This window comes from Apus apus, chromosome 1 (genome assembly GCF_020740795.1).
Source record: "Apus apus isolate bApuApu2 chromosome 1, bApuApu2.pri.cur, whole genome shotgun sequence".
Taxonomy (NCBI): Eukaryota; Metazoa; Chordata; class Aves; order Apodiformes; family Apodidae; genus Apus; species Apus apus.
In genome coordinates, this window is record NC_067282.1 from 52,257,420 (window position 1) to 52,283,212 (window position 25,793).

The window sequence follows — 25,793 nt, forward strand, 5'->3', positions numbered from 1 at the left end:
ATTTATAAATTCTTCTGTAGTTTTGAGATTTACCTTCCTGCCTGGATAGTTATTGAGTACTTTTAAGCTTGTAAAAGGAATGTGTTTTACATAAATGCATATCAGTTAAGGAAAATCAGGCCACCGAGCTGAGGCTGTTGTTTTTATGTTAAAATGTGATAGTCTCTTAGAACAGTTCTCAGAGAAATGGAGAATGAGGTAGAAATGTAATTATTAAGTGGAGTAGCAAATGGAATATATTCCGTTCTTATTGATTGCAAAAAGGGTGCTATGCCCTTGATCCCTTGAATTCTGGGTACTGGAGGAGTGTAATAGCTTTTGCAAAACCAATGCAATTGAAATGGAGTTCTGGCTACTTAACCAGTCAGTGTTTGAAAAAAAAATATCTCTAAATTAGAAGTCTGTGATAATTGGATTTAGGACTTTGTACATTTGGCTTTGTAAAAATGAACAGTAATACACAAATCCAAATCATTAGTCAAAAAAACATGAATTTTGTTATGCTAGCTTTTTAGCTACAAGTGGGCTTTTAACTCTTTGTTTGAGATAAATGAGCTTTAATTGATAGGCAACTCATTGTTAAGTGTCCTAGTTTACATCTTTAATTAAGATACAAAGTGTTTTGGGTTTTGGTCATGTTTTCTGCTTCCCAGGCCCAGAAGCAGATGAGTTACAAAGTTTCTGTATCTCACCTGTCTTGCCAAACAGAGAAGTTTCATACAGTTCAGAAGTTTGCACAGTTAGGTAGCAGTTACTGCTGGCTAAATTCAGCAGGCAGAATTATTCTGGATAGAGAGAAGGGATGGCTGTGCATCTCCGTGGGGAATGCTTTGCTTCTGCCAAAGCATTTGTTTTCTTTTCAGTCTGGGCCATCAGAGAAATTCAAGTCTTGTAGCTTGGGTGCTAGCTAGGAAAGAAGACAGCTTGCTGAGGGCAAACTTTTTCTGGGGGAAACAAACAAACAAGCCTCTAAAATTTATTTCAGTAACAAATTTGAGTTCCTACCTTGGCTCTAATTTTAGATGGATGATGGAGGCATTGTGAACGTAGCACCTTTCCTAGTCCACTCTTCCTTCCAAACAGCTTTTCTTTCCACTGTGCTCAGTCTTCACAGTCTAGTGTATTTAGGTTTTGTGTTGAAACTTTTTGTATATATGGGGCAGTTCTGAAAGGAAAAACGTCACTTTTGGCAAGTGTAGAGTTGAAGCAGACACACAGAGTGGTTTGTCAGTCTGATCAGAACATACAAGCATGCAGGTGTATCTTGATCTGAATATTGCCTCTACTTTTTTGTAGCTCAGGTTTATGGTTTTCCTCTGAGAGCTATCTTTGAAGAGATGAAAGATGGAGAGAGCTCAAAGGATCTGAAAGCAGCAGAAAGATTTAAAGTTTATATGTATTCCTGTGCAGGCCGAATGTGAGCTTGTCTTGTGGCCCTGATCACTTTCGTTCCCAGAGGAGATGCCTTAGATGCATCAAAGTGTCTCGTTAAAGGCCAGTTTTTTACTTTTTTGTAAGTCTAAAAGTGAGCACCATGCTGTACGAGTGCTTTAGGGTACATAAAAATACTTGAGTCCAGGGTGTAGCAAGCTGAGTTTTGTCCGGGTCAATGGCAGAAGTGGTTTTCCATCCTACATGAAACAAGCTAAATTTAGTGCCTTCATACGCCATTTCTCAACCCTTGCTGGCACTAAGTAGCACTTCTGAAGTACAGGCAGTTTTGCTTAAGAGCATTTTAATAAAAAACCACCACAAAAAACCCCAACCTTTTTCATGTTGGCATTGGAAACATGGTGCTGCAGGAAACGGAGTAGGTGGCTGTGAGGTAAAGGAGGAGGTATTACAAGACCATTACTTCTGATCTGTAGTTTCTGAAATATATTAACTGAAAATGTTAGTTCTAATTGGGCTTGACATCTGGAGAGTGCATCTATATGTGTTCAAGAAGGTGTGTGATGTCTACTGGCAGTGTATGTTTAGGAGAAGCTATCATGGGAATCCTGTACAGCAAATGACTGCATCCCCCACTTGTGCCCCCACATGAGCAGAAGAGAAGGAAGAAATTTGGACTCAGTAGTGATAACCAGGGAAAGCTGAAAGGTTTAGTTCTTCTATTTTATTTTACAATGTGGTAATGCCCAAAGTTACAGTAAAGATTGTCCTTCTCTGCCTTTCTTGTACAAGCATCAGTGCTTTGGATCTTTCTGTTTCTTCTCGGTACTGAAAAATACTGCTTGAATATGTGGGAACTTGATGTGTTTGTGGACTCTGGTTTTGTCCAACTTGTTTGAGGCTTGTCAGCAAGCTCAAAAGTTAGTGGAAGCAGTAATGTTTTTTTTGTTTGTTTGTGGGTTTTTTGTTTTGTTTTCTGTAGGGAGCCAGATTATAGGATTTTTAAAATAAATGCGAAGAATGTCTATATTTAATAAGCACAATGGTTATCTTTTTGCATAACCCGGCAAAATCCAGAAAGAAGAGAACTCTTAGAAATGCATGAAATTTATGACTGGATAAACTGTCAAGTTCAACACTCTGTAATGGTCAAGCCATTTACTTCAGGATACTGTTCTGTGTATTGTTACAGTGCAGAAGTATTTAGTAACTTGAAAATTATCCATGTTAAAATAGCAGCCTAATTAACTCCAATAGAGCACTAGGAATGGCAGTAGATAACTAGATAACTTATTAAAAGGCTATGAAGTTATTGAGCGTAAAGCTTTAATAAAAAAAACCCCAACAAACAACTTTTGTGTCTGGAGCTTACAAATGAAGGAATTCAAGTTATAGCTGTGTCAGATGGCTTTGGGATGGAGGAGAAAAGTAAATGAGGTAAGTTTAAAAAGAGTAAGTTATTCAAATGAGTGCAGAATCCCAGACTTTAGGGGTTTGTGGCGTGGGGTGTGCTTAGCAGAGTTGTTTTTGTAGTTGCCTTGGATTAATATTGCATTTCTGTTGGCTTTCAAGTTTGTTTCCAAATGTGAGGGTAAATTTTCCTCACAAAGCAAAACAGCCTTCAAGTGTTTTAGAGAAATCTTTTTATAAAAGCACTGAAATTATTGAATACTGTAATCCTTCTTTTGCTGAGTAGTCAAATTTGGTAAAGTCTGTGCAGAGTATCTTTTCTCAGCTATACTGGTTGAAGACTGAGAACTGTATTGGTGGTTAACAATGCAGTGACTAACTGGTCAAAGTTCTGTTGTTGTAAACTTCTAATTTAAATAAAATATTAATATCTTTGAAGAAAGTAAAAAAAATGTGCTAAAATCTCCTCTGCATCTGAAGGTGTTCATGATTAAGGACTTTGTCATGCTTGGAGTAATTGCTTTAATTAGCTATTAAACAGGTTTCAGGGTCACTGTGAGAACATGTTTCTCTCTCTTTCATTTGATTTAGTAGGATCAGTTAATGATTTTGGGTTTATTATCTTTACTCTCTTCTTTAGAATTATTTACCTAACACATGGAAGGAAACAGATATTTGCTATTATAAAATCAATTTCATGCCTGACTAGGCTATCTCTTCCACCTCTGTCATTACTCTTGGTGCTTGGGGTATTATCTTAGGCTTATTTGTGTTTATACAACTAGATGGCAGTGGGCCTTTCCAGTAATTATTTAGGGATTTTGGACCCTGAAGCAACAAACAAAAATTTTTAAAATAGCAGATTTTAAGTATGCTTGCACATGATTGTTCACATACATTCCTTATAGAAAAATGACTACTTAACTTTGGCAAATGTATAAAGTGCATAGATACTAAATAATTTCACCTGTATCTTTCCCTTTAAGCAGAGAAAAGATAGCTCAATAAAAAAAAGGAAAATATTTGTATAGAAACTCCTGTGTAGTCGGGTAAGTAAGAAGTGTAAGTAAATGTCTGGACAGCAAGATTTGACAACTAAAATGTTGACATTTAGCATTTCTGCATTCCATACATTTCTAATCTCTAACTACTGTGTTCATATTTTTTTCATTTTGAGCAGATGCATCTTGTAATAATTTAGTAGATTACAGACCAACTTTTGAATTCAAAAGGACTTCTCAAAGAGTATGTACAAAGTTAGTTTGCAGAATTAGATGATTCCTTGTCAGTTTTTTTGGTATGTCTGACATCTACAACTCAGTTAAAATATTGTGATATACAAAGGGGAAAAAATAAAGGAGATATGACAGAGGTAAACAACACATACCCAGTTCCCACAATGATGAGCTCTTTGCATGTCATTTCGGTGTCGGATAAGCTGAATGAATTTGTTTCAGGTAACTCCAGCTGTATGCAGGTTAATACCCTAAATGGCATGGGTTTTAGCTGCAGTCTTCAAACCTTGTGTAATATAATCAGAGACTAGGTTTTTCTTCCCATCAAGATAACATCCACATTTTGGGATCTCAAATGATTTTATTTGTTTTCTTGATGGTCGCACAAGAACTGTCTGTGTGCCTCAAAAATGAGCTACTTCTACTTGCTTGTGAATTTTTAAAATAATTTTGTTGGGGTGGAGGGAAAATGTAGCTGGTGTGAGTAGAGTTACACCAGACCTTTGTTCTAGCTGCCCTGAACTTATAGGTTGTTTCTGATAAATAAGAAAGGAGATACTAGCGGGCTAATTTTATCTTTAATAGCTGTGAAAACAGGTTCTCCTGCTCTGTTACATTCTTCTTCCCAGTTTGGGTTCTTGATACTCTTTTTTTTTTCCCCTCTACTTGCCAGTGTTTTCCTTCATATTAAAAAAGAACTTGTGCAACCTGAGCACCGATCAATGCACCTGCAGTGAGTGCGTAGGGGCTTATAATGACAAGTTAACACCTTTTTTCTGAGATGTCTCATTTCTCATGCCTTTCAGTGCTTTCACAGGAACTGAGATGCTGAGTCTATCCAAGTGGGTTTTTAAATAATTTTTTATGGCTGTGTTTTTCTTCTGTGTTGTGCACATCATCAAAGCTGTTAAAACAGAGCTGAGGAAAATACTACTTCTTGCAAGCTATTGAAATACAGTTATAATAAGGAGATGTTAGTTTTGAGCCTTGCACTGTGCATTTCAGAACATTAGAAATATGAAAATTAGAAAAATGAAGATTCAATCATTGAAATTGAGTGCATTGTTGCAACTGAGAAATACCCCTTGAAGAATTTTATTTCATACTTCTTGCTGTATCTTGATTGAAGTCTTAAAGTTTCTTAGCTATAAATGAGCATGAATTTTGATTTGAATTTTGTGAGGTTTCTTACTGTCCTTATCTATAAAGCATGTCTGAACGACTTGTTCATAATGCTGAAAGGAATCTTTTGAAGGACCAGCCATTTAAAAAAACTCACCCCTTACCTGCCTTGTAAAGGAATGAGTCTGTATGAGGAGTTACTTCTTTCACCACTTCATGTGGAGGCTTGCTTTAGGAGCAAGGTGCTGTTTCAGGAAATAATTCTGATTATTTCTCTTTTATATTAATTTCATTTGGTTTTCTTCCCTGCTTGGGAGGAAAGAGATTGTGTTTTGCCTTTTTTTATTTTGTTTTTGAAAAGCAGTATTTTTAAGAGTAGGAGTGGCGTCTCTCTCAAATAGTTGATTGATACAACACTTGTTACTGAGCTCATGCCAGCACCCCTGTTTGGGGAGATTTGGCTTGGCTATGCCACTATAGCAGTGAATAGACCATGAGGTCATGTTACATACACTGTTTTACTCTTCATGGAATTATGGTGGGACACACTTCTCCAGTGCATTCAGGTGCAACCAGAGGTAATACTGTGCTGAAGCAGTGGGTGTTTTGGGGCTGCTGTTTCCCTTTTCCTGACTTTATATGTTTATTTATGCACATACAAGTTGGGAAGAAGCAGCAATGGTACTAGATATTTATTGCCAAATTGTTCTACCAGGTATCTTCACTTTTTGAACTTTATTTGGAGAAATATCCATCAAGCAATAAATGGAAGGAATATGAAATTAATAGAGTAACTTGGTTTGAGATAGAGAAGAATTTTATGAAGCCCAAATCAATGATCTTTCTAGTGACTGTTACTGGGCTTTCTGGTTCCTGAATTGGTCCTGATGGGCCTGATTGGTCACTGTAGGAAGCAGCCAAAGAAAGACAGTCATGTAGAGTTGAGAGGTTAACAGGAATTAAGTGTTACCGAGTTGCCTTGTGTAAACTTTGGAGATGCTGGATGTATATAAAGGCAACAAGATTTTATTACTGTTAACTCTTGGGCTTCGGTTGTGCCATTTGCATTTGTTTCTGGAGCTCAGAAGTTATGCAAGTGGCTGTTCCTCAGTGGTCACTTTGTATGTCGTGGCCAAAAAGGTTGAAGGAGAGTCTGTAATCTGAGGCTTTTGAGGTGGAGAACCAACTGTGAAGGCAAGTTGAATTTGATTTAATTGATGAATTTGATTAAATCTACTGTTACCATGTTAACCCTGCACCATGGTTATTATTGCACGTAATATGAAAGCTGGTTTTCATAACTTTTTTTTTGACCCTTCAAAATCATTATATACTATTATTTTTTAAATAAATTGGGACTGGAGAGTAATTTTTTTAAATTAAAACCCCCTTTTATGTAGGTGCATACAGTTCTGAGGACAAATGATACCTCTCTTGTTGAGGAGCCATCCTCTAGGAACTGTTGAGGTGTGTTCAGCATGATTCTTAGGAGTCCTGCTGATTATATAACTTCCCATTTCTGTCATTGCAGCTGCACTGTTTAGGCAGCACGTGGCAGAGGAAGAAATCCTGATTTCTGGTCTTATTAAACTTATTTTAATAGTGAGAAGTAGTTATGTTTCTGGGTTTTATTCAGTAGTTAGTTAACTTAATACTGAAATGGCAATAGATATCCTAGCCTTTTTTTTTTTTTTTAAGATGATGACTTGACTTACAAGATGTCATTTCATGCTGGCTGAGTAATAGCAGCAACATCTGTATTTCCACACTAATCAGCTGTTCAGTAGGACTGAAACAGCAAGGCAGCTCCACCGTCAGCTCTTCGTTATCTGAGACAAACTCTGGAACACAACAAAAGAGACTAGAAAAATCCAGCTAATTTGCTTATGTATGATGACATAGAAAAGCTGCAAAGAGCAATCTCTGCAATCAGCTAATACTGTTACTGAGTTGTGGTTGAGTGCCACTCAATGTTGTTTCTGCAGAAGGAGAAAGCAGTTGCCATTGTGCACTTTAATGTCCTGGCTTGCTGAATATGCAGCCTCTTTTCTTTCGCTCTGTGGGACTAGTACATAGGTAAGAGAAGACTTTGTGCTAGGGACCAGTGGTCTCCAAAATGGGGTTGCATGCACAATCCATTGGGGTACAGAAAAAAACCCCAATAATCTGGTACCATTAATAAATAAAAGATTGACAGAGTATGGACTCCTCCAGTCCTCTTGGCTGTTACACCTCTTGGTGGAACTTGAGACCTGAATGTGAAGATAACTTAACTAGAACAACAATAGTTACCTGTTCATTTTGTTTAACGAAATACGAAATTTAACATAAGTATTCCCTTCATATCACCTTTTTTTTTCCTGAGATTTGACTACTTCATATGTTGACTTAAGTCAGGAGCAGAACAACTGTTGACCTTGTGTGCAAGGTGGCATTTTCAAAATCTTTATTTGAAGGAACTGAATTCAGCAAAAAGTGTAGATAAGTGATCATTGTGTGTTTTCAGACTACTTAATACAATTCATGATGTATTTTAATGTATGTAAGGTTACCTGTACTGAGACTTTTAAAAACCCCAGAATTTAGAATGTACTCAACTGTTTTAGTGCTTGAACTGTTGTCAAGTGTGCTTTGTATTCTTTTGTATTTGTTAAGAGTTCTTTGCTTGTGATCATCCTTTTGTGTTACTTCCTCTTTATTGTAGCTATTTATTCCTGCCTTTTTGTTATCCCCAAAAGTTAAGATGTATATAACTTTTATCATGCTGGTTTTCTTTTGTATAGATCAATGCTTTGTCTTCAGTAGGAAATAAGGACCTGACAGTGTTTCTGTGAAAGTTTCAAAAGACTGTTGGTTGTGTGTATTATTAGATAAAAAGAGAGGAGAACTGAGCACATAAGTTACCTTTTAAGATAGTGTATTCCAGAGAGAATCAGGTCAGAAAAACTGATGTCAGGCAAAACTGTTTTTCTATTACTTATTTTTTTATCTAAGAAGAGTTTCTGCATAGATGTTCTTTGTAAAATGATACTTCTTTTCCTTTCACTCTTCTTTTTTTTTTTGTTCCTGACTTCTCACACAATTACTGTGCTGCCTTAGCTATTCTGAGGAACAATTTAAAGCTGGTAGGTTTGTAGGTAGAATTCAATTTTTTTTTTTTTTTTTTTTAAGGAGGTAGTGATGTAGGCAACAGGTTATCTCCAAACACAAGTTAGAAATAAATTGGTTTTAGTACTTCAATGAAATCTTTACATGCAAAAATGATTCCAAATTGAATGCATTAACCAATGTTGCAAGAGTACTGGAAGTCTTGTGCATTTTTTTCAGATGGGCTAAGTTACTCTGGCTGGTGATGGAGATTACTTAGTCCAAAAGCTTATTGATTTGTTATCCACAATCCTGTTTTTTAAAGCATCTAAGTAAATTCTATGTGTAGGTCTTTATCATGTTGTATATCATAACATTCTGATTTAGAGCAGGTTATAACCAAATGGTTACAGAATTCAAACAACGTATGTGTAGTGGACTGAACCTAAACAGAGGAATCTTTGTGAGAATTTGATTAAAATTAGTAACTTGGATCTGACTGATTTTGTGACAAATAGCTGCATTAGTACTATGGGCTCATTTGCGTAGCTGCTGTCTATATGCACAGGTTTTGATGACAGGGATCCATACTGCATTAAAGCATCTACCTGAGTACTTTTTGAACAACTAGTTTAATGTCGTAACAATGTGGACTGTTCTACACGATGAGCAGTATGTCCTAAGTCATGGGACGTAATGAGTTAAAGGAAGCAATTTAGGAATTTCCTCATTCTAGTTTTTGCATGCTGAAAACTCATTTTTGCTGCTGAAGCTACACAGATGAGAAGGACACAGTGAAATGGATCTGTCACTTGCTCTGCACTGCATGAAGGTCAGTTAGGTATCATGTGTTCCTTTTTCTGATAGAATAGGAAAATCACCTTTCCCCTCAATGTTATTTGGACGTTATTTTGTGACGTATATTTAACACCAAGGTTACACAGATGCAGAACACCACCACAAAATGGAGTGCATCAGCAGAATTTTAGAACAAATGGCATTAATGCCTATGTGAAGTATTTGAATTAAACTGATATTGGAAGATGGTAAAATGTTACTGAAACCCCAGTAACAGAACACACTTGTTACATAGTCCACTTTTCAGAGCCCTGTTAAAAATTCCTGTGTTAGCTCTGGCTTGGTGTGTATAGGTTGATTTTCTTTTTTGTGCTTGACCACTATTACTCGCATCAGCCTCGACACATACATACTTAACTGTAAGTGAATACACATCAGCATGCACCTATTCCCACATGCACTCACCTTTGCTTGAATAGACGTCTCTTAGGCTGTGCTTGGAACATGGACCTGTACCTGCTGTGTGCCAGCTGGCTAGCATCTCTGTGAGTCTCTCATCCTGGTCAGTCCTTCAGGGACCACCCCCTGACACTCTGGACAGGTCTAAACCACAGCAGTGGTTGCAAGTTCTCTGACAATACAGGACAGCTGAAACTGCCACAAAAAACTCACACAGCCCTTTCTGTTGTAATATCAGCACTTTTTGCAGCTTAACATTAGTAGCAATGCTGGTCCCAGCCTTAGAGAAAGAGTTCATACTTTGCTGTGGGGATGTAAGTAGTTACCATGAAGGTGAAGGGCATATCTTGACATCATAGGTGTCCTCTTAGAAAGTGTTGCAGCCTTGTGAGCTGGTAGCATATGGCTCAACATTTTGGTAAATTCCATTATTCTGGGAGTCGTCCTGTGTCATCATTCTTGCTTAGAAATTAGGGACAGCTGCCATTGAAAAGGAGGAAAGGACAACCAAGGAAATGTAGGCCCATTCCTGAAGGAAACGGGAGGTCTAGCTATGCAGGATATTGAGAAGGCTGAGCTTTTCAGTGTCTTCTTTGCATCAGTCTCTGGCAAGTGCTCCAGCCTCACCACAAAGGCCACAGCAGGTGAAAGCAGGGTCTGGGAGAACAAAGCACCCCTCACTGCAGGAGAACAGGTTTGACTATCTAAAGAACCTGAAAGTGTACAAGTCTCTGGGACCTAATGGGGTCCATCCACGGGTCATGAGGGAGCTGGAGGATGCAGTAGCTAAGCCTCTGTCCGTCCTATATGAGAGGTCATGGCAGTCTTGTGAGGTTCCCACTGATTGGAAAAAAGGGAACATAGCCCCTATTTTTAAAAAGGGGAAAAAGGAAGACCCAGGGAACTACAGGCCAGTCAGTCTCACCTCTGTGTCTGGCAAGATCATGGAACAGATCCTCCTGGAAAATCTGCTAAGGCACATGGAAAATAAGGAGGTGACAGGCGGCAGCCAACATGGCTTCACTAAGGGCAAATCATGATGATCAAGATGATCAAAGGGCTGGAGCACCTCTGCCATGAACACAGGCTGAGGGAGTTGGGGCTGTTCAGCCTAGAGAAGAGAAGGCTTCAGGGAGACCTTACAGCAGTCTTTCAGTACATGAAGGGGCTACAGAAAAGCTGGGGAGGGGCTTTTCACCAGAGAGGGCAGTGATAGGACAGGGGGTAATGGTTTTAAACTGAAAGAGGGTAGATTTTTGTTAGACAGTGGAAGAAATTCTTCCCCATGAGAGTAGTAAGGTGCTGGAATAGGAGGGAGGTTGCCCAGGAAGATTGTGGAAGCCCCCTCCCTGGAGGTGTTCAAGGCCAGATTCGATGAGGCTTGTGCAGCCCGGTCTAGTGTGAGGTGTCCCTGCTCATAGCAGGGAGGTTGGAACCTGATGTTATTTAAGATCCCTTCCAATCTTAACCATTCTGTGATTCTATGATTAAGTCTGTATTGCATAGCTGATGGAATGATTCTCCTATCTCCTCCTCTGTTCTTATCTGACCTAGCATTGTTTGCATTCTAACCTCCCTAAACATATTAAAGAAAGCACTGGCTGATGTGATGTTAAAGACAATTCCTTTCTATATCTTTTTCTGGAGATTTCTCTCTGAAAATGTCCTGTTAAAATAACTGGAATTTCTTAACTCTTATCATGGAACTCAACAGTTATCCTACAGATCTTGGGATGCTGAACAGTCTGCATTCTCCAACAGCTTCACTGTATGGCTTAGTTTTTCATCATATTTTCAATACATAGTTATTTTGTAGGAATTAGAACTCTTAAAGATTTTATACTTTTTTCTACACTTAAGTACCACACAGAGAGTCTGAGTTACTCTTCAAATTCTCTTCCTCTTATTCTTTTGTACTGGAGAGAAACTGTTAACCTCCTTAAAAATGGAAAGAAGTGTGAGTTCTGTAACAAGTATTGTTCAGCTCTGTAGGCAGTTTTGGGATTGTGTTCTTGAAATAATTGTTTTCATTCAGAACTAATTTCTGAAGAAAAGCTTTATTTAAAATAGAGGTATATGTATCTCACCAAAAAGATAATTCTGAACTACTTTCATTTTTCTCTCATATTTTCTCTCATGTATTAAGGCAACTTTTCCTAGTTCAAACTTTTGATCACCTGTTATGATAGGTAGCAAACCAACCACTTTGTTTTGGTTTTAGCAAGATTCTCCCTTCTGCCCAAAGGGAAATTTAGAATATTCAGTTTCTGTGGAACAAATTCCCTTTCTGTTTGATGGAAAATAGAAATAATATAAATGACTGTTTTGCTTTTTTTAAATTTTGTTTTGCTTCAAGAAGCATTAATAAGAATCAAGTTTTTATTGTTCTTGCATAAAAAATACATGAAAATGTTGCCTGTGCATCAGACAGCTTACCAACATGCAGTGATAAATGAAATTCAGAGCTTGGGAAGGAGAATATAATGAGATTAAGTAAAAAAAAATAAATAGATTTGTTCCCATCACTGAGGATATATAATGCTATTATATTTTGCTTCCCCTTACTCCCCTCTCTCCTTTATGCCTCCAGCTACCTTTACTACATCAGACTTTCATTTAACTGCCTTGCTTTGTTAATGTAGAATATATTAAGATCCGAAAGTATTTCCTTCTGTGCTATTATGGTTATGCTGCATATGATACAGGAAAAGGTGCAAACTTGGGATGCTGCACATAGATTACTGTTTTGACTTTTTCCTACCTTCCCTGGAAGTTAAGACCAAGAAATACAATTAAAGCATTGCTTTGCATATAAAGAGTTGAGATTAGTTCTTTTGATGCCTTCTGAAGTTGGTCACACAGGTCAGTTATGTAATAGAAGCTTATTATAAAGACTTAAGTGTAACATACAGATTTTCATGGAAATCTGGGATGGTATAAATAATCATAGTATGTCTGCCTTCTGAATTATTCATATATTAAAGCCAGGTTTTCTTTGTCTCTTTGTTGCACACAAATAGGTTTTTTGGTCTTGCTCTGAATATGGTGAACACAGTGTTGAAGGTTAGAACAAAATTAGAGGATTTTGCATTTTCAGAGAGTCTGAATATGGTCATTACCCCAATGTTTCTTTCTTGAAATGTGCCAGTATAACATACAAATGGGTGCACTAACTTAAATCAAAGTCTCCTGTTGGCAGTAGGATAGTGGCTTTCATTGTCACTGGACGAAGTCCCCAGAATACTCTCTGAGCCTGTGGTGGTTTTTGTTTTCTATAGCTTGGAGGAGTTTCAGTCCAAATAATATGTCCAGTTGCTTTTTAAACATAAGAAACTTCTTGGGTCTCTTGCAGGTACTTAAGCAAGAACATAGAATAACAAATAGTGGGAAGTGCCCTCTGTGAACTTGTCACATTATAGCTTCATTTAATGTACCTTGGTTATTAAATTGGAAGATGCACTGAACAGTTGTTTTTTCTCCATTTTCATGCTATTCATTATCTTACAAATGAGGAGTTATCTCATCTACTGGACTGAGGAGCCCAGGTGTCTTAATGATTCCCCACATTAATCTGTTCCATGCATTTGAAGGTGGTTAATGTCCTCCTCAGTAACTTTCCCATTTACAACTTTTTTTGTGATAAAAGGAATCAGAAGTGGTCAGAGCATTACAGATGTGGTTGCTTCATAAATACTAGGGCATGATGTTCTCTGCTCCTGCTGCTGAGTAGTTACATTGTCTATAGACAGCAGAGTACAGTGGATCTGGGCAGATTTCCATGAAATACTGCTGGGCAGTGTCTTTCCAGGGTGACTACTGCCCATTTCTTTTTCCTTGTTTTTTGTCTTTCATTAAGTTTTCTATCCAAGAAAGGATGTTATTCTAATGCTGTGGCAGCTTGGAGGCTTTAAGAGCTTTTTTTTCTGAATGACACTGAAAGCTGCTTTTTTTTGTTCATCGTGCCTGATGGATTTTCTTGCTTTTTCTTGCATGTGGAATCTTTTAAGGTTTGTCAGTCATGATGCTGCTTTACCAAAGCTTTGGTAAGTCTTTTGCAATATGCCTGTATACTCATTAATACTGTTTTTCAGAATAGTCCCTCCTGCTTTGTCTGGTGTAGTTTACAAGGTTTGCTGCTTTTTTTACTTACCCAGATCTTCTCAAAGGTTAGTGTCCCATCAGCCATGTTAGGTTTTTGGTATGATAGAAGTTTTAGTTTATAAGTGGCATTATTAGTTTTTGTGTCTTTTCCAGATTGTTCCTTAAATAATTTCAGGTATGATTTATTGTCTTTTTGTCTGCCAGAAGTGTAATCTTATAATTTCAATAGGTCCCTTAAAAAAAAATGTTTCTAATAGCCTATGTTACTCTTTTGCTCAGCCACATGATTTTCACTTGTATTTTCTTGAATTCCTTGATAGATGCTGTGCATCAGGTTACCCTGTAGTTCAGTGCTATTCAATAGTTTTGAGATTACCCACAAAGCTTTTCTGTTTTGTAATATTTTGAAAACGTTTCATAATTTTTAATTCTGTTTCTATTTTAAAAATTAAACACAATGCTAGTGAACCTTTCAAATCCTGTTGCTCCTGCAGGAATGATGAATCTAAGGAAATTGTGCCAGAGTAGCCCTCAGCAGTTTGATGAACTTGTTTGGTGTGCTGATCCAACCCACATCAAGATTTGCTTTGCCTTATGCTCCTCCAAATTTGAACTCTATCACAATTATTTGTTTGGGCACTGTGCCCCAACCAAGTGCTCACCTGCTCTGTGAGGTCTTGATGTTTGTCATTGATGGTGTTTCTTGGCCTTGCAGCTTCTGATTGCTGCTGTTGTCAGCATCTAGACCATGTTGTGAACTGTAGTCTAGTTCTTGTCCATGCACAGAATTTCAACCTAGAATTTCTTAGGCTTCTCAAGCCCTCTTCTATTTGTTGGTGTCATTAAGTTCCTCATATGACTTAACTCTTAGGTGGAGTTGTTCCAGTCTTCATGAATGAATGGATTTGATGGCCCGTTGTTTCTAAGAGGAGTTTAGATGATAAGCTCACTTGCAGATACCTACTTTTGCATGTCTACAGTCATGAGTAATCCTGCTTCTGCTCACCAGGCTTCCATCCTGCATCTGCTGTGGTATCACTGCAGTTGTCTACACAATGTCTTCTTCTCAACTTCCTTCTATTTCTATCCATAAAGGAGTATACACTATGTCCAGGAGTTGTCTATATGATTGTCTGCTGGTGCGGAGGACCCAGTCATGTGTTGTCTCAACCCCAGTCTTGCTCCTTTGCTTGTACATGACTCTTCTGCAGCATTCAGTTAGGCTGGAAGTGTGTTTGGTCATCTCCCTAAATGCCCCATTTGTTGTAGTTTGCTGGTTCTCATTTTTATCCCTTGCAAATGTTTCAAAATTTGTGATCCAATACTCATCCCCCACCAACAGCCAGGTCAAAATAAATTTCACTTTTAAGCCTCTTCGCTACAGTTTTGTATTATTTAATCATTTAATATGGAGGATATGTTTTAAAAAGATATGCAACACCCAGTGTGGGTACATTCACATCAAGGTAAAAGGTTAGAGGAGTGATCTTTGCTATCAAAACTGTGTTTTATTAAAGTGTAAATACAATTTTTTGGCTTGTATCCCTAGAGATGATTTCTGAAATTATTCTGCTAATAGCACATAAGCAGTGGAGTGACAAGTCTTCAGTGAAATTCTGAAGGTCACTGAAGAAAATGCATCATTAATAGCATAACTGCTAAAGCTTGGTTGCCTTTGGATTTATGCCCTTTACCTTTCAAAGAATTCTTCTTCCTTTCCTGCCTGAGCTTCTCTTCTGGCAACCTTGTTTGATATCATTTGGTGTGGCTTCCCTGAAGCCACAAACACCACATACCACCACTCTCCCACCCCAGATACTTGTTTAGGTTGGATGGGACCTCATGAGATCATAGGATGGTTTGGGTTGGAAGAGACCTTTAAAAATAATTTAGTCCAACCATTTTCCTCAAGCAGGATTGACTAGAGCATGTTGTCCACGACCGTGTCCAGTTAGGTTTAGAATATATACAGGGTATAGATACTCAAAGAGATATATATACACACACACAGTGTGTGTGTTTATTTCATTAGATAGGTGGTGGATAATAGATTAGTCAAAACTAATTTTTCTCCAGTAAGAGCATTATGTAGATGTCTCTTTTGTGCTCAGCTTCTAATTTTTGTCGAATTTGCAGGGATTTAATTGTTTTTGAGTCTTCAAACCCTTTATGAAATTAATTTGAAATTGGCCAGCAAGTTTAGAAGTTAAATGTGACAAGTGAACAGATGTAGGACTGCCTAAGCCTCATTTCCTTGGAGGCTTAGACAGTCCAGGTTAAAAATGTCTCTATTTTTGGGTTCTCTTTGCATTACAGGACTAATGTAGCATGAAGCTGCTCAACTGTGCTGGGAAGCTAAGGGCTGGAGTCTGCTGTTTAATGTGTATTGTATGTGTGCTGTTACTCCTGTCCAATGATGGAAGCAGTGTATGTAGAATCTGTCCTGGAAATTGTCAAAATACACCTTACTTAAGTATTAATATTAACAGACAGTATCTTTCTAAATCTCATTGCTGATGCAGGAATTATTTCTCACTATCAGAGAAGTCTTCATATTTAAATGAAATGTGTGGGGTTCCTTTGTCACTTGTGAACCTTATTTTTCTGTTTTAGTCTTTTAATAGTTCACTGAAGTCAGTGAGAGTGTTTCCTATCAGATTTAGTTTCCTGAGAGCACATCCATTACATCTCAAAGGAGGGCAGAAGACTTCAGCTCAACAGAAGAGCAATTCCACAAGGGGTTGTGTCTTAAATAGTAAATGAAGTTGTTAGGTACAGCAAAAAGATTAATGTTATGACTACTAATCATCTTGTCCTTGGCTTATCTTAACTCTTAATTTAAAAAAAAAAAACAAACAATAAACAAAAGCTTCCCATTATAAATCCAGGGACTTCATGAATCGTCTGGGTATGTTTAGGCAAAAAGAGACACTCTGTGTTGAATATTACAATAAATAGCAGTTGTGGTAGACTGTCACGAATGGACAACTTTTCCAGAGGATGGAAAATACTTTAATATGTACATCAAATAGGAGTGTAATATGCATGTAAAGTGCCATTCTCATAACTACCAGCTTAGACTCTGACACTTTTTTCTTCACACATCTTAAGACGTGGCTTAAGCTTCGGATCCTGAGCACTGCTTGGTTAGAGGAGGAATATTCTGTTTCCCTCACCTCAGCAGTGAAACAGGAGAAGCAGCTTTGCAACAGATAAAGTCACCAGGATATGTGTTCAGCCTAAAACCTTTGGTAAGGAAACCCTGCATTGGCTGCTGTGGTGAGCTATTAGATGGATTACTTCTTGTGAGTGAACGTCATGTGACTTTCAGAGCTTTTCTTAATTTTTTAATAGTTCTCAAATAATGTAGTTAGCTTTAAGAGATAACTGTTTAAGGGTGAAAAAAAGAACAAGTGGTAAAGACAGTTAGATATGCATCTGCCAGAAGTGTATGGAACAAGGAAAATTGCATTTAAAAATTCCTTGTTTCCAGAGTAAAAGTGTATTTACTATTGGACTCAAAGCCAGACTGAAATGCTGTCTTGACATGGTAGGGACAGTTAAATGAGGGTGACAGAGCCCTGGAACAGGCTGCCTAGGGAGGTTGTGGAGTCCCCTTCTCTGAAGATATTCAAAACCCACCTGGATGCAGCCCTGAGTAATGTGCTCTTTGGGATCCTGCGTTAGCAGGGGAGTTGGACTAGATGATCTCTGGAGGTCCTTCCAACTCTGATGATTCTGTGATTCTGAGAAATGTCTCTCATACTTCTTGGTCAACTGCACCTTTTTTTTTTTTTTCTCCTCTTTTCTGTTCTTGTCTTTCTCTTCTTTCCCTTCCTCATACCCTGCTGCCCATGCTAGGTGATTGCAGGTGAGATGAGGTTTTAAATTGGTAATTTGAAATGTATGTAATTACAAGGATGCATCTGAGTGGAATTAAGTGAGAAAACTTGTTTCTGCTTTGTAAGAATGTTTTAAACTAGTGATAGCCAATTAGAAACATTATTCAGCTATTAATGGCAATAACAAAAGAGAAGTGTAGTAATTGCATTATGGTTTAGGTGTGCATTAAGTTAAGTTTAAAAAGGTATTTTGGGTACTAGACAGAGTCTAGATATTGTTCGGTGGAATAGATAAGTCTGCCTTAAGCTTTCACATCCAGAAGGCTCCTAGCAGTGAAGGCTTCTTGATATCTACCTTTAGCATCTCTAATTCATTCTTCATTGTGTGGTTGGTTTGGATATATCCATCCTTCAGGAAACACTGCTCTTATCTAATGAAAAATTAAAATCCAATAGAGAGAATTCACACTTCTACTACGTAAGTTTTACCCACAAGGGCATTTATTCCTGGATTTCTGACATTATGAGGTGGAAGTCAAAGGCTTGCTCTCTGTCTGTCATCTATCTATGAGATGGTGGAGTTCAGGTGAGATGGTGGAGTTCAGGATCCTGTGTGGGAGGAACAGAATTTCCAGCAGGACCAGAACCCTGGACTTCTACAGAGCAAACTTCGGCCTCCTCAACCAATTGTTAAGGGAAGTCCCATGGGACAGAGTGCTAGAAGGTAAAGGGGCTCAAGATAGCTGGACAATATTCAAGGACCACTTCTTGCAAGCACAGCATCAGTGTGTCCCAATGGGTAGAAAATCTAGTAAGGGAGCTAGGAGACCAGCGTGGTTAAAAAAGGAACTGCTGGGGAAACTCAAGTGGAAGAGGAAAATCTATAGATCATGGAAGGAGGGGCTGGTCACTTGGGAGGAATATAGGAATGTTGTCAGGGAATGTAGGGAGGCAACTAGGAAAGCTAAGGCCTCCTTGGAACTTAACCTTGCAAGTCGGGTTAAGGACAGTAGAAAGGGCTTTTTCAGATACATAGCCAACAAAGCTAATACCAGAGGCAATATAGGCCCACTGCTGAATGAGGTGGGTGCCCTGGTGACAGAGGATATGAAGAAGGCAGAGGTGCTGAATGCCTTCTTTGCCTCTGTCTTTACTCCTGCAGGCTTTTCCCATGAGCCCCAGATTCATATAACCCCAGAAGTAGTCAAGATAGGTGAGGACATAGTAGATGAGGATTGGGTTAGGGATCAGTTGCATAATCTGGACATCCATAAATCGATGGGTCCGGATGAAATGCATCCAAGGGTGCTGAGGGAGCTGGCGGAGGTCATTGCTAGTCCACTCTCCATCATCTTCGGTAAGTCATGGGTAACAGGAGAGGTGCCTGAGGACTGGAGGATAGCAAATGTCACTCCAGTCTACAAGAAGGGCAAGAAGGAGGACCCGGGTAACTATAGACCGGTCAGCCTCACCTCCATCCCTGGAAAGGTAATGGAACAACTTGTCCTTGGCACTATCTCTAGACATATCAAGGAGATGGGGGTCATCAAGAGCAGTCAACATGGTTTTACCAAGGGTAAGTCATGTTTGACTAACCTCATAGCCTTCTATGAGGAAATTACTAGGTGGATAGATGATGGTAGAGCGGTAGATGTGGTCTATCTTGATTTCAGTAAAGCATTTGACACCGTCTCCCACAGCATCCTTGTAGATAAGTTGATCAAGTATGGGTTTGATGATCAGGCAGTGAGGTGGATCAAGAACTGGTTGAAAGGAAGAAGTCAGAGAGTTGTAGTCAATGGGGCAGAATCTAGTTGGAGGCCTGTGACTAGTGGAGTCCCTCAGGGGTCGGTACTGGGACCGGTGTTGTTCAATATCTTCATCAACGACCTGGATGAGGGCACAGAATGTACCCTCAGCAAGTTTGCTGATGACACCAAGCTGGGAGGAGTGGCTGACACACCAGAAGGCTGTGCTGCCATTCAGAGAGACTTAGACAGGCTGGAGACTTGGGCGGGGAAAAACCTGATGAAGTTTAACAAGAGCAAGTGTAGAGTTTTGCATCTGGGGAAGAAAAACGCCATGCACCAGTACAGGTTGGGGGCTGACCTGCTGGAGAGCAGTGTAGGTGAAAGGGACCTGGGAGTCATGGTAGACAGGAGGATGACCATGAGTCAGCAGTGTGCCCTTGTGGCTAAGAAGGCCAATGGCATCCTGGGGTGTATTAGAAAGGGTGTGGTTAGTAGGTCAAGAGAGGTTCTCCTCCCCCTCTATTCTGCGTTGGTGAGGCCACATCTGGAATATTGTGTCCAGTTCTGGGCCCCTCAGTTCAAGAAGGACAGGGAAGTGCTTGAAAGAGTCCAGCGCAGAGCCACAAGGATGATTAAGGGAGTGGAACATCTCCCTTATGAGGAAAGGCTGAGGGAGCTGGGTCTCTTTAGTTTGGAGAAAAGGAGACTGAGGGGGGACCTCATCAATGTTTACAAATATGTAAAGGGTGAGTGTCAAGACGATGGAGTTAAGCTTTTTTCAGTGAAGACCAGTGATAGGACAAGGGGTAATGGATACAAGTTGGAGCATAGGAGGTTTAAGGTGAATATCAGGAAAAATTTTTTTACTGTAAGAGTGACAGAGCACTGGAACAGGCTGCCCAGAGAGGTTGTGGAGTCTCCTTCGCTGGAGACATTCAAAACCCGCCTGGATGCCTTCCTGTGTGATGTACTCTAGGTGACCCTGCTCTGGCAGGGGGGTTGGACTAGATGATCTTTCGAGGTCCCTTCCAACCCCTAGGATTCTATGATTCTATGATTCTATGATTCTATGATCTTGCCGCATGTATCTTCCTTTCCATAAAATAATTTCTGAAGCTATTGGCCAATTGTTAGATTGGAAAGAAAAACAGTGTTCCTAAAGGTGCTAGCTTTCCCATTCTGTGACTGTTGAAAGCAGGAAATAAAGTGGCAGTTTTTCCCTATTGAGGGGAATGCTGAGCCTGTACCTTGTTCCATGTAGTGGCAGCTGGCTGCCCCATCATTTTTCTGATCGTGCACAACAGCATAGCTATTTCAGTTAAGACTTTTTTTTTTAGAGGACTGGTGATGTATTTTTAAAAAAGCCCAGAACACAGAATAGGTGTCTTTTAATTATTTTTATGTATAAATAAATTATTAGGTTTCATTATTAATGCAGATGTTATTGTTTTATGACCTTAACAATGAAGACTAGTGGGGGTGTGGCAAAACCCTTCTGATTATTCATAGGACAAAACACTGTCCTAAAAGTAATTGATGAACTCTTCATAATTGTCCTTCCTTCAATATAATGCATTTTGACTGTCCAGCACCAAAGATGGATTCTGTTACTAACACTATGTCCCCAAATGTGGTTTTTTTTTCCCTTTTTGAACTAAAGTGATATCCCACATAATGTTTTTTTTAGGTAGCAAAACGTACAAAAGTGATATCCCATGTAATGTTTTGTAGGTTTGTTTTGGGATTTTTTTTCCTGTTAGCTTGTGAAGGATTTTCAGAGGTTCTGCAGGCTAGTTCCTGCTGTTTGCATTTTTGAGATGATATTGTTCTGTTCCAGCTTTTCTTAATAAAATAGGTTCAAAGTTACATGCACAGACAGTAGGACAAGGCATTGTATTAAACTGCATCAGGAAGCATTTATATGGTTATCAATAGATGCAAAATAAGGAAGGTAAAATAAACCTTAGAGTATTGAATAAGAATATTGACTCTTATCCTTTAGATAATTCCTTATTGGGGGAATTTCCTTGCCCATGTTGGCTTAGGTAACAGTGGTAGCAAGGGATTTTACAACACTTGTCAAGATTTATTAAAATCATAGAAGTTGTAGCAGCTTACTCCAGTAAGGAATGTAGTGCTGCTGTATCTCTCTGAAGGATTGTCAGCATTATGCTGAAAAAGAATTAAGTTTGAGATTCTAGGTTTAGGATTTATTATTATTTTTAAAAAAATAATAATAATGTAGAATTACCTGCTACCCTGTTGTAAACTGCACGACAGGATTGATGAAGATAATCTGTTTATTGATGCAAACATATCATTACTGTTACTTTTTGGGTGTTTTTTTTTGTTTTTGTTCTGTTTTTTTCAAACGATTGGATAATTTATGGGTTTGAAGTATTTTTGAAATATTTTTTCATTTCCCTTAGGGCATGTATGTAATGTTAAGATATATTCAGTGGGTATCCTTAAGTCATTTAACAAAGTTTTACTTAAATGTTAATAAAAATTTGTCTTCAGATTAAGTATCATATACCATATATAATATGCTTTAATTTGCACTTAGCAATTACAGCTGTGCCCGGAAAGGGAAGGTTGATTTGATTAATCATACTTAAAGACTGTTACAGTGAATAAAAAGGAAAATGGTTTAACTTGATTTCTGAAATAATTGCTTCATTTGGATTGGCATTACCTTCCTCCAGTTACTGAGAAAAGCTGGACTGATTTCATGTAAAAGAATTGTGAAAATGATTAACTAATGCTGAAGTTGATAACATTTAAATACAGCTTTATATGAAGAACAGTGAAAAAAGGAGAAAAAACTCATTTTTTGAGTGCCATTACTGTAGTCCATACTTTAAAAAAACTTAATCCCTCGGTTACTGCTGTAATCATAAAATAAGCTTGTTGCTATTATTGTCCCTGCACATAATATAAATAAAATGAAGGGGAAAGCATTTTATTTCTTAATATTTTTAGAACAGCTTTTTTGTTGTTGTTGGTCTGTAACATTTCTTTCTTTGTAATGGTTTCTGAATAAAATTGGATTTCTCCAACTATAGTATTTGTGGAACAGAGTGCCAGTTTGAAGTCTCTTTTCCATTTGGAGCTGTCTTGCAACATCTGTCTCCTCAACTTCTTTTCTTCCCTTATTGCTTGAATAAGTTCCTCAGTGCCCACAGTTGTATATTTAATGTCTTGCTCAGAAAGTAAGAAAGTAGCAATGCTAACTGTGTTGAAATACTGTATTCTAATTTCATTTTGCCTTTAAAAGAAAGCAGTGTTGCATTTCAGAATTAATAACATAATTGCAATCCAAATGTCTTTAAGCTTCTTAGATATTTTAATTTTGGAAACTTTTCTGGAACCTTGCATACAAAAAAGAATGAGCCTTCTTGTGTTTACACATCAGCTTGTTTTGCTGTTTGAGCTCAGATTCTTCATCTTTGTTGTATCCATCTCCAAGTCTGAGGAGCACTGGTCTTGCAGGTGTGCACTGCAGGCAGGCAGCTTCCAAACGAACCCCTTGATCATGACCCGTCAGTAAAAAACAATCTGGCAGAGTTCTGGCTTCCTAGGCACCCAAAATCCACTTCAAGTTCTTGTGAGTGCTCGCCTTGCTGCTTAGGCTTCCTTCTTAGTAATAAAAACCTCAGCTGTGTTAATTCTGTTATGATGCACTTCTTATCTCTTGTAGTGTTCTCTACATCTAACAACTGCTTCAACTTTTTCAATTGAGAGGGGGTAACTTTTTTGTTTGAGCCATAATATGAATTTTCTCAACTGTATTGTATTATTGTAGGTCTCCTGTATGTTGTCAACAGCATCTGTTATCTTTTCTCCATTTTCTGCCTCTTCTTATTCCAACAATAATTTTCATGTGTAGGCAATATGAGTGCCAGAGTCATTCTCTTGTAATAACTTTTGGAACAGCTGCACAGTCAGCTGGTAATTGCTGAGTGGGATATGAAAAGAGCCCAGGAGCTGCTTTCAAGACTCATGTCTCTGTGGCCTGATGGTCTGGGTCTACAGCTGAATTTCTATTGCTTTGTAGGAGAATTTCCTGTTGCTCTTCTACTTCAGACTCTGCTGCTTTGTAGGGAAGGGACTGAATTATGGGAGGGTGTTTATCTTTCTTGTTCCTCTCCTGAGATCACCCTTTATTTCCAAATCTCTAAATTCTGCTGCCCAGCAAAGGAAACTTCACAGCCCTACTCCTACCACCCGTGGCCTCTGTTCACCTAAGAGCTGTCACCTTTGGCTAACAAATAATCAAGGAAGTGAACCTGTTAAGTGTGCTCATTTTTGGCTTGGGCACGGGTCTGTCATGCCTGACTGCGTACGTCATGTGCTGGCTTCTGTGGGATAGCAGCAGCAAGGTGTTAATGAAAAACTGGAGCAGATCTAACAGTGGTGGTCTTCCTTCTCTATGTGTGCATTCTCAAAGTGGATGTTTGTGTCACCTGTACCAAAGCAAGACAGGTTTGGCCTTAAGCAGTACCTGTATGGCTTACTCACATCTTGTATGCTCTTGCACTGCTGCAAAACATAGGTTAGACAGTCACTGTAGTGCAGCATGTACTGTGACAACTCTAAGCACTTCATTGCTTTGTACTGTGCTTCAGTGTCTTTGTGATGCAGACTAATAAACTATAATGCTAGAAGGGTTTCAGTATGGCTACCCCGTAACCCTAAACTAGAAGTCAATATACTGCTCCTAATTTTACACTCCTGCTCCAGCATTTTTAGCTTTGACAAAGACTAAGTGAACTTGAGAGTGAGGACAAGATTAAAAGAGGACCTCTGGCAATAGAAAATTTTTCTCATGAAGGGAGAAAGAGAAATAGGCCACAGGATGCTTTTTTCAATTTTACCAATTTAACATCATGAGTACATGTAGTCCAATAGGTCTTTCTCTGTGTGCTTGACCTTGCAGAGGCATGAGGAAGTCTAATTGCTTATAAAGGGGATGTTCTGACATCCAGTGGATGTATTGCCAGCTACTTCATAAATAAAAATTACCAAATTATTTCTCTGCAAAAGACTGAAGTTATTAATTATTGGGTAGTTTTGGCATGCTGTATGTCTTTCGAGTCTTGTCAACCAGTATTTTTGGCTGTGATCTGAAGTGGTGGAGTGTAACGTTATTTCAGTTCCTGGTAGCAACTAAAAGCTTCATATTGTATGATAGCTGTCAGCAAAGACAGTGAGATATGGTGTTTGTTGTTAATGAATGTGGTTTCTGAGTATCTGAACTGGTTTGCCTTACCTTGCCAAAAATCTTTGTATGAGCATCTCTAAGGATGGTGGGAGGAGATGTGCCTCCTGACTGTGGGAGAAAGCTCTTGAAGTGGTTTGGTGAAGTAGTTGCTAATGGTGGGTGGTTTGTTAAAAAAATCTTAAACAACAAAAAACAAAACCCCAGTTCCCCACCCCCAGCAAAAATCAAGCCACAAAATAAAAAGAAACCCTAATCTTAAAAAGAAAACCAACAAAAAAAGCCCTCACAAACGGGAATTACAAAGGTGATTAGCCTAACTCTTCTCTTAGTGAAATTGGTGCTAAAATGGTCAGCACCCATGACATATTACCATGTTTTATCACACTCTGAAGCATTATAAATTTTAGATTCATGCCTGAGGAGTTTGTGGCTATGATGGGGCAATCACAAGAAAGTGGAACCACCCCCACCAGACCTTCAAGTGTTTTTAAAAACTTGTTAATTTTCTTTCATAAAAATTAATGTAATTTATTTGCATTATTCTCTCTACTGCTTAGTAATACTGAAGAATTAGTAGAAACTTTGAAAGGTGCTTGTAATATTCATTATTCTAGTGATATGCTTCTTATCTTCCAGATACAATCCAAAGAAATGTATAATATAATTATGGCTTAGTCACTGAATTGAAAATCAGGGGAAGTTTTGATACATGAAATTCAATTTTAGGAAGCTTTCAGACTTGGTTAGAATGACTGGGTTGAATAATTAGGTTCCCAAGTAGCATCTACACAAGTGTAAGTAATGTTAAATGTGAAGGCCATTTCAGTTGGCAATAAAATGCCTTGTACAGCTTCCTTGAAAAGATTTTCTTGCAGTGCCTTTGAAATCTAAGTGTTATTTGCAACGTCATGTTAGTCAGTTTGGGCTGGGAGGTTTGCAGCTTTGCAAACAATTACTCAGTTCTCTTTTCACATTGTAACTGTGTGGACAAGGCACATCAGGAGCCACTCTTGCACATCATCAGTAGCATAAATTGCTTTTCACACTGAGTACTGAAGTCTTCAGCCTTTGCATTTTGCCTGGCTTTTTATTTCCTATTCAGTTCATTTACAGTGAAATTGTGTCTGTAAAGAATGGGAAGATTTTGGGAGGCAATTGTAAATACAGGAGACTGTAGTTGGTTATTGAATAAGATAAATAGTATTTGCACTGACAGTTTGTCAGGGATCAGATTAGGAGAGCCAAATCCCTGCTAGAATTAAATCTTGCCAGGGATGTTAAGAACAATAAGAAAAGCTTCTTTAGGTATGTTGGGGAGAAAAGGACATCCAAGGAGAGTGTAGGCCCCCTCCTGAAGGAAATGGGCGAGGTA

The 25,793-nt window shown here is 38.5% G+C and overlaps 1 protein-coding gene across 4 annotated transcripts in view; it reads left to right on the top strand.

The window, feature by feature from the left end:
• The window catches only part of HS6ST3 (heparan sulfate 6-O-sulfotransferase 3), a 305,979-nt gene that overhangs the window by 57,673 nt on the left and 222,513 nt on the right, over positions 1-25,793 (top strand). Inside the window, exon 2 of one of the 4 annotated variants that reach the window (XM_051608268.1) lies at positions 16,229-16,249. The exons of the other annotated variants lie outside the window; for them this stretch is intronic. Within the exon in view, the coding sequence (XP_051464228.1) occupies positions 16,229-16,249 (21 nt within the window). The remainder of the gene's footprint in view (positions 1-16,228; positions 16,250-25,793) is intronic. 4 annotated transcript variants of the gene reach the window in all.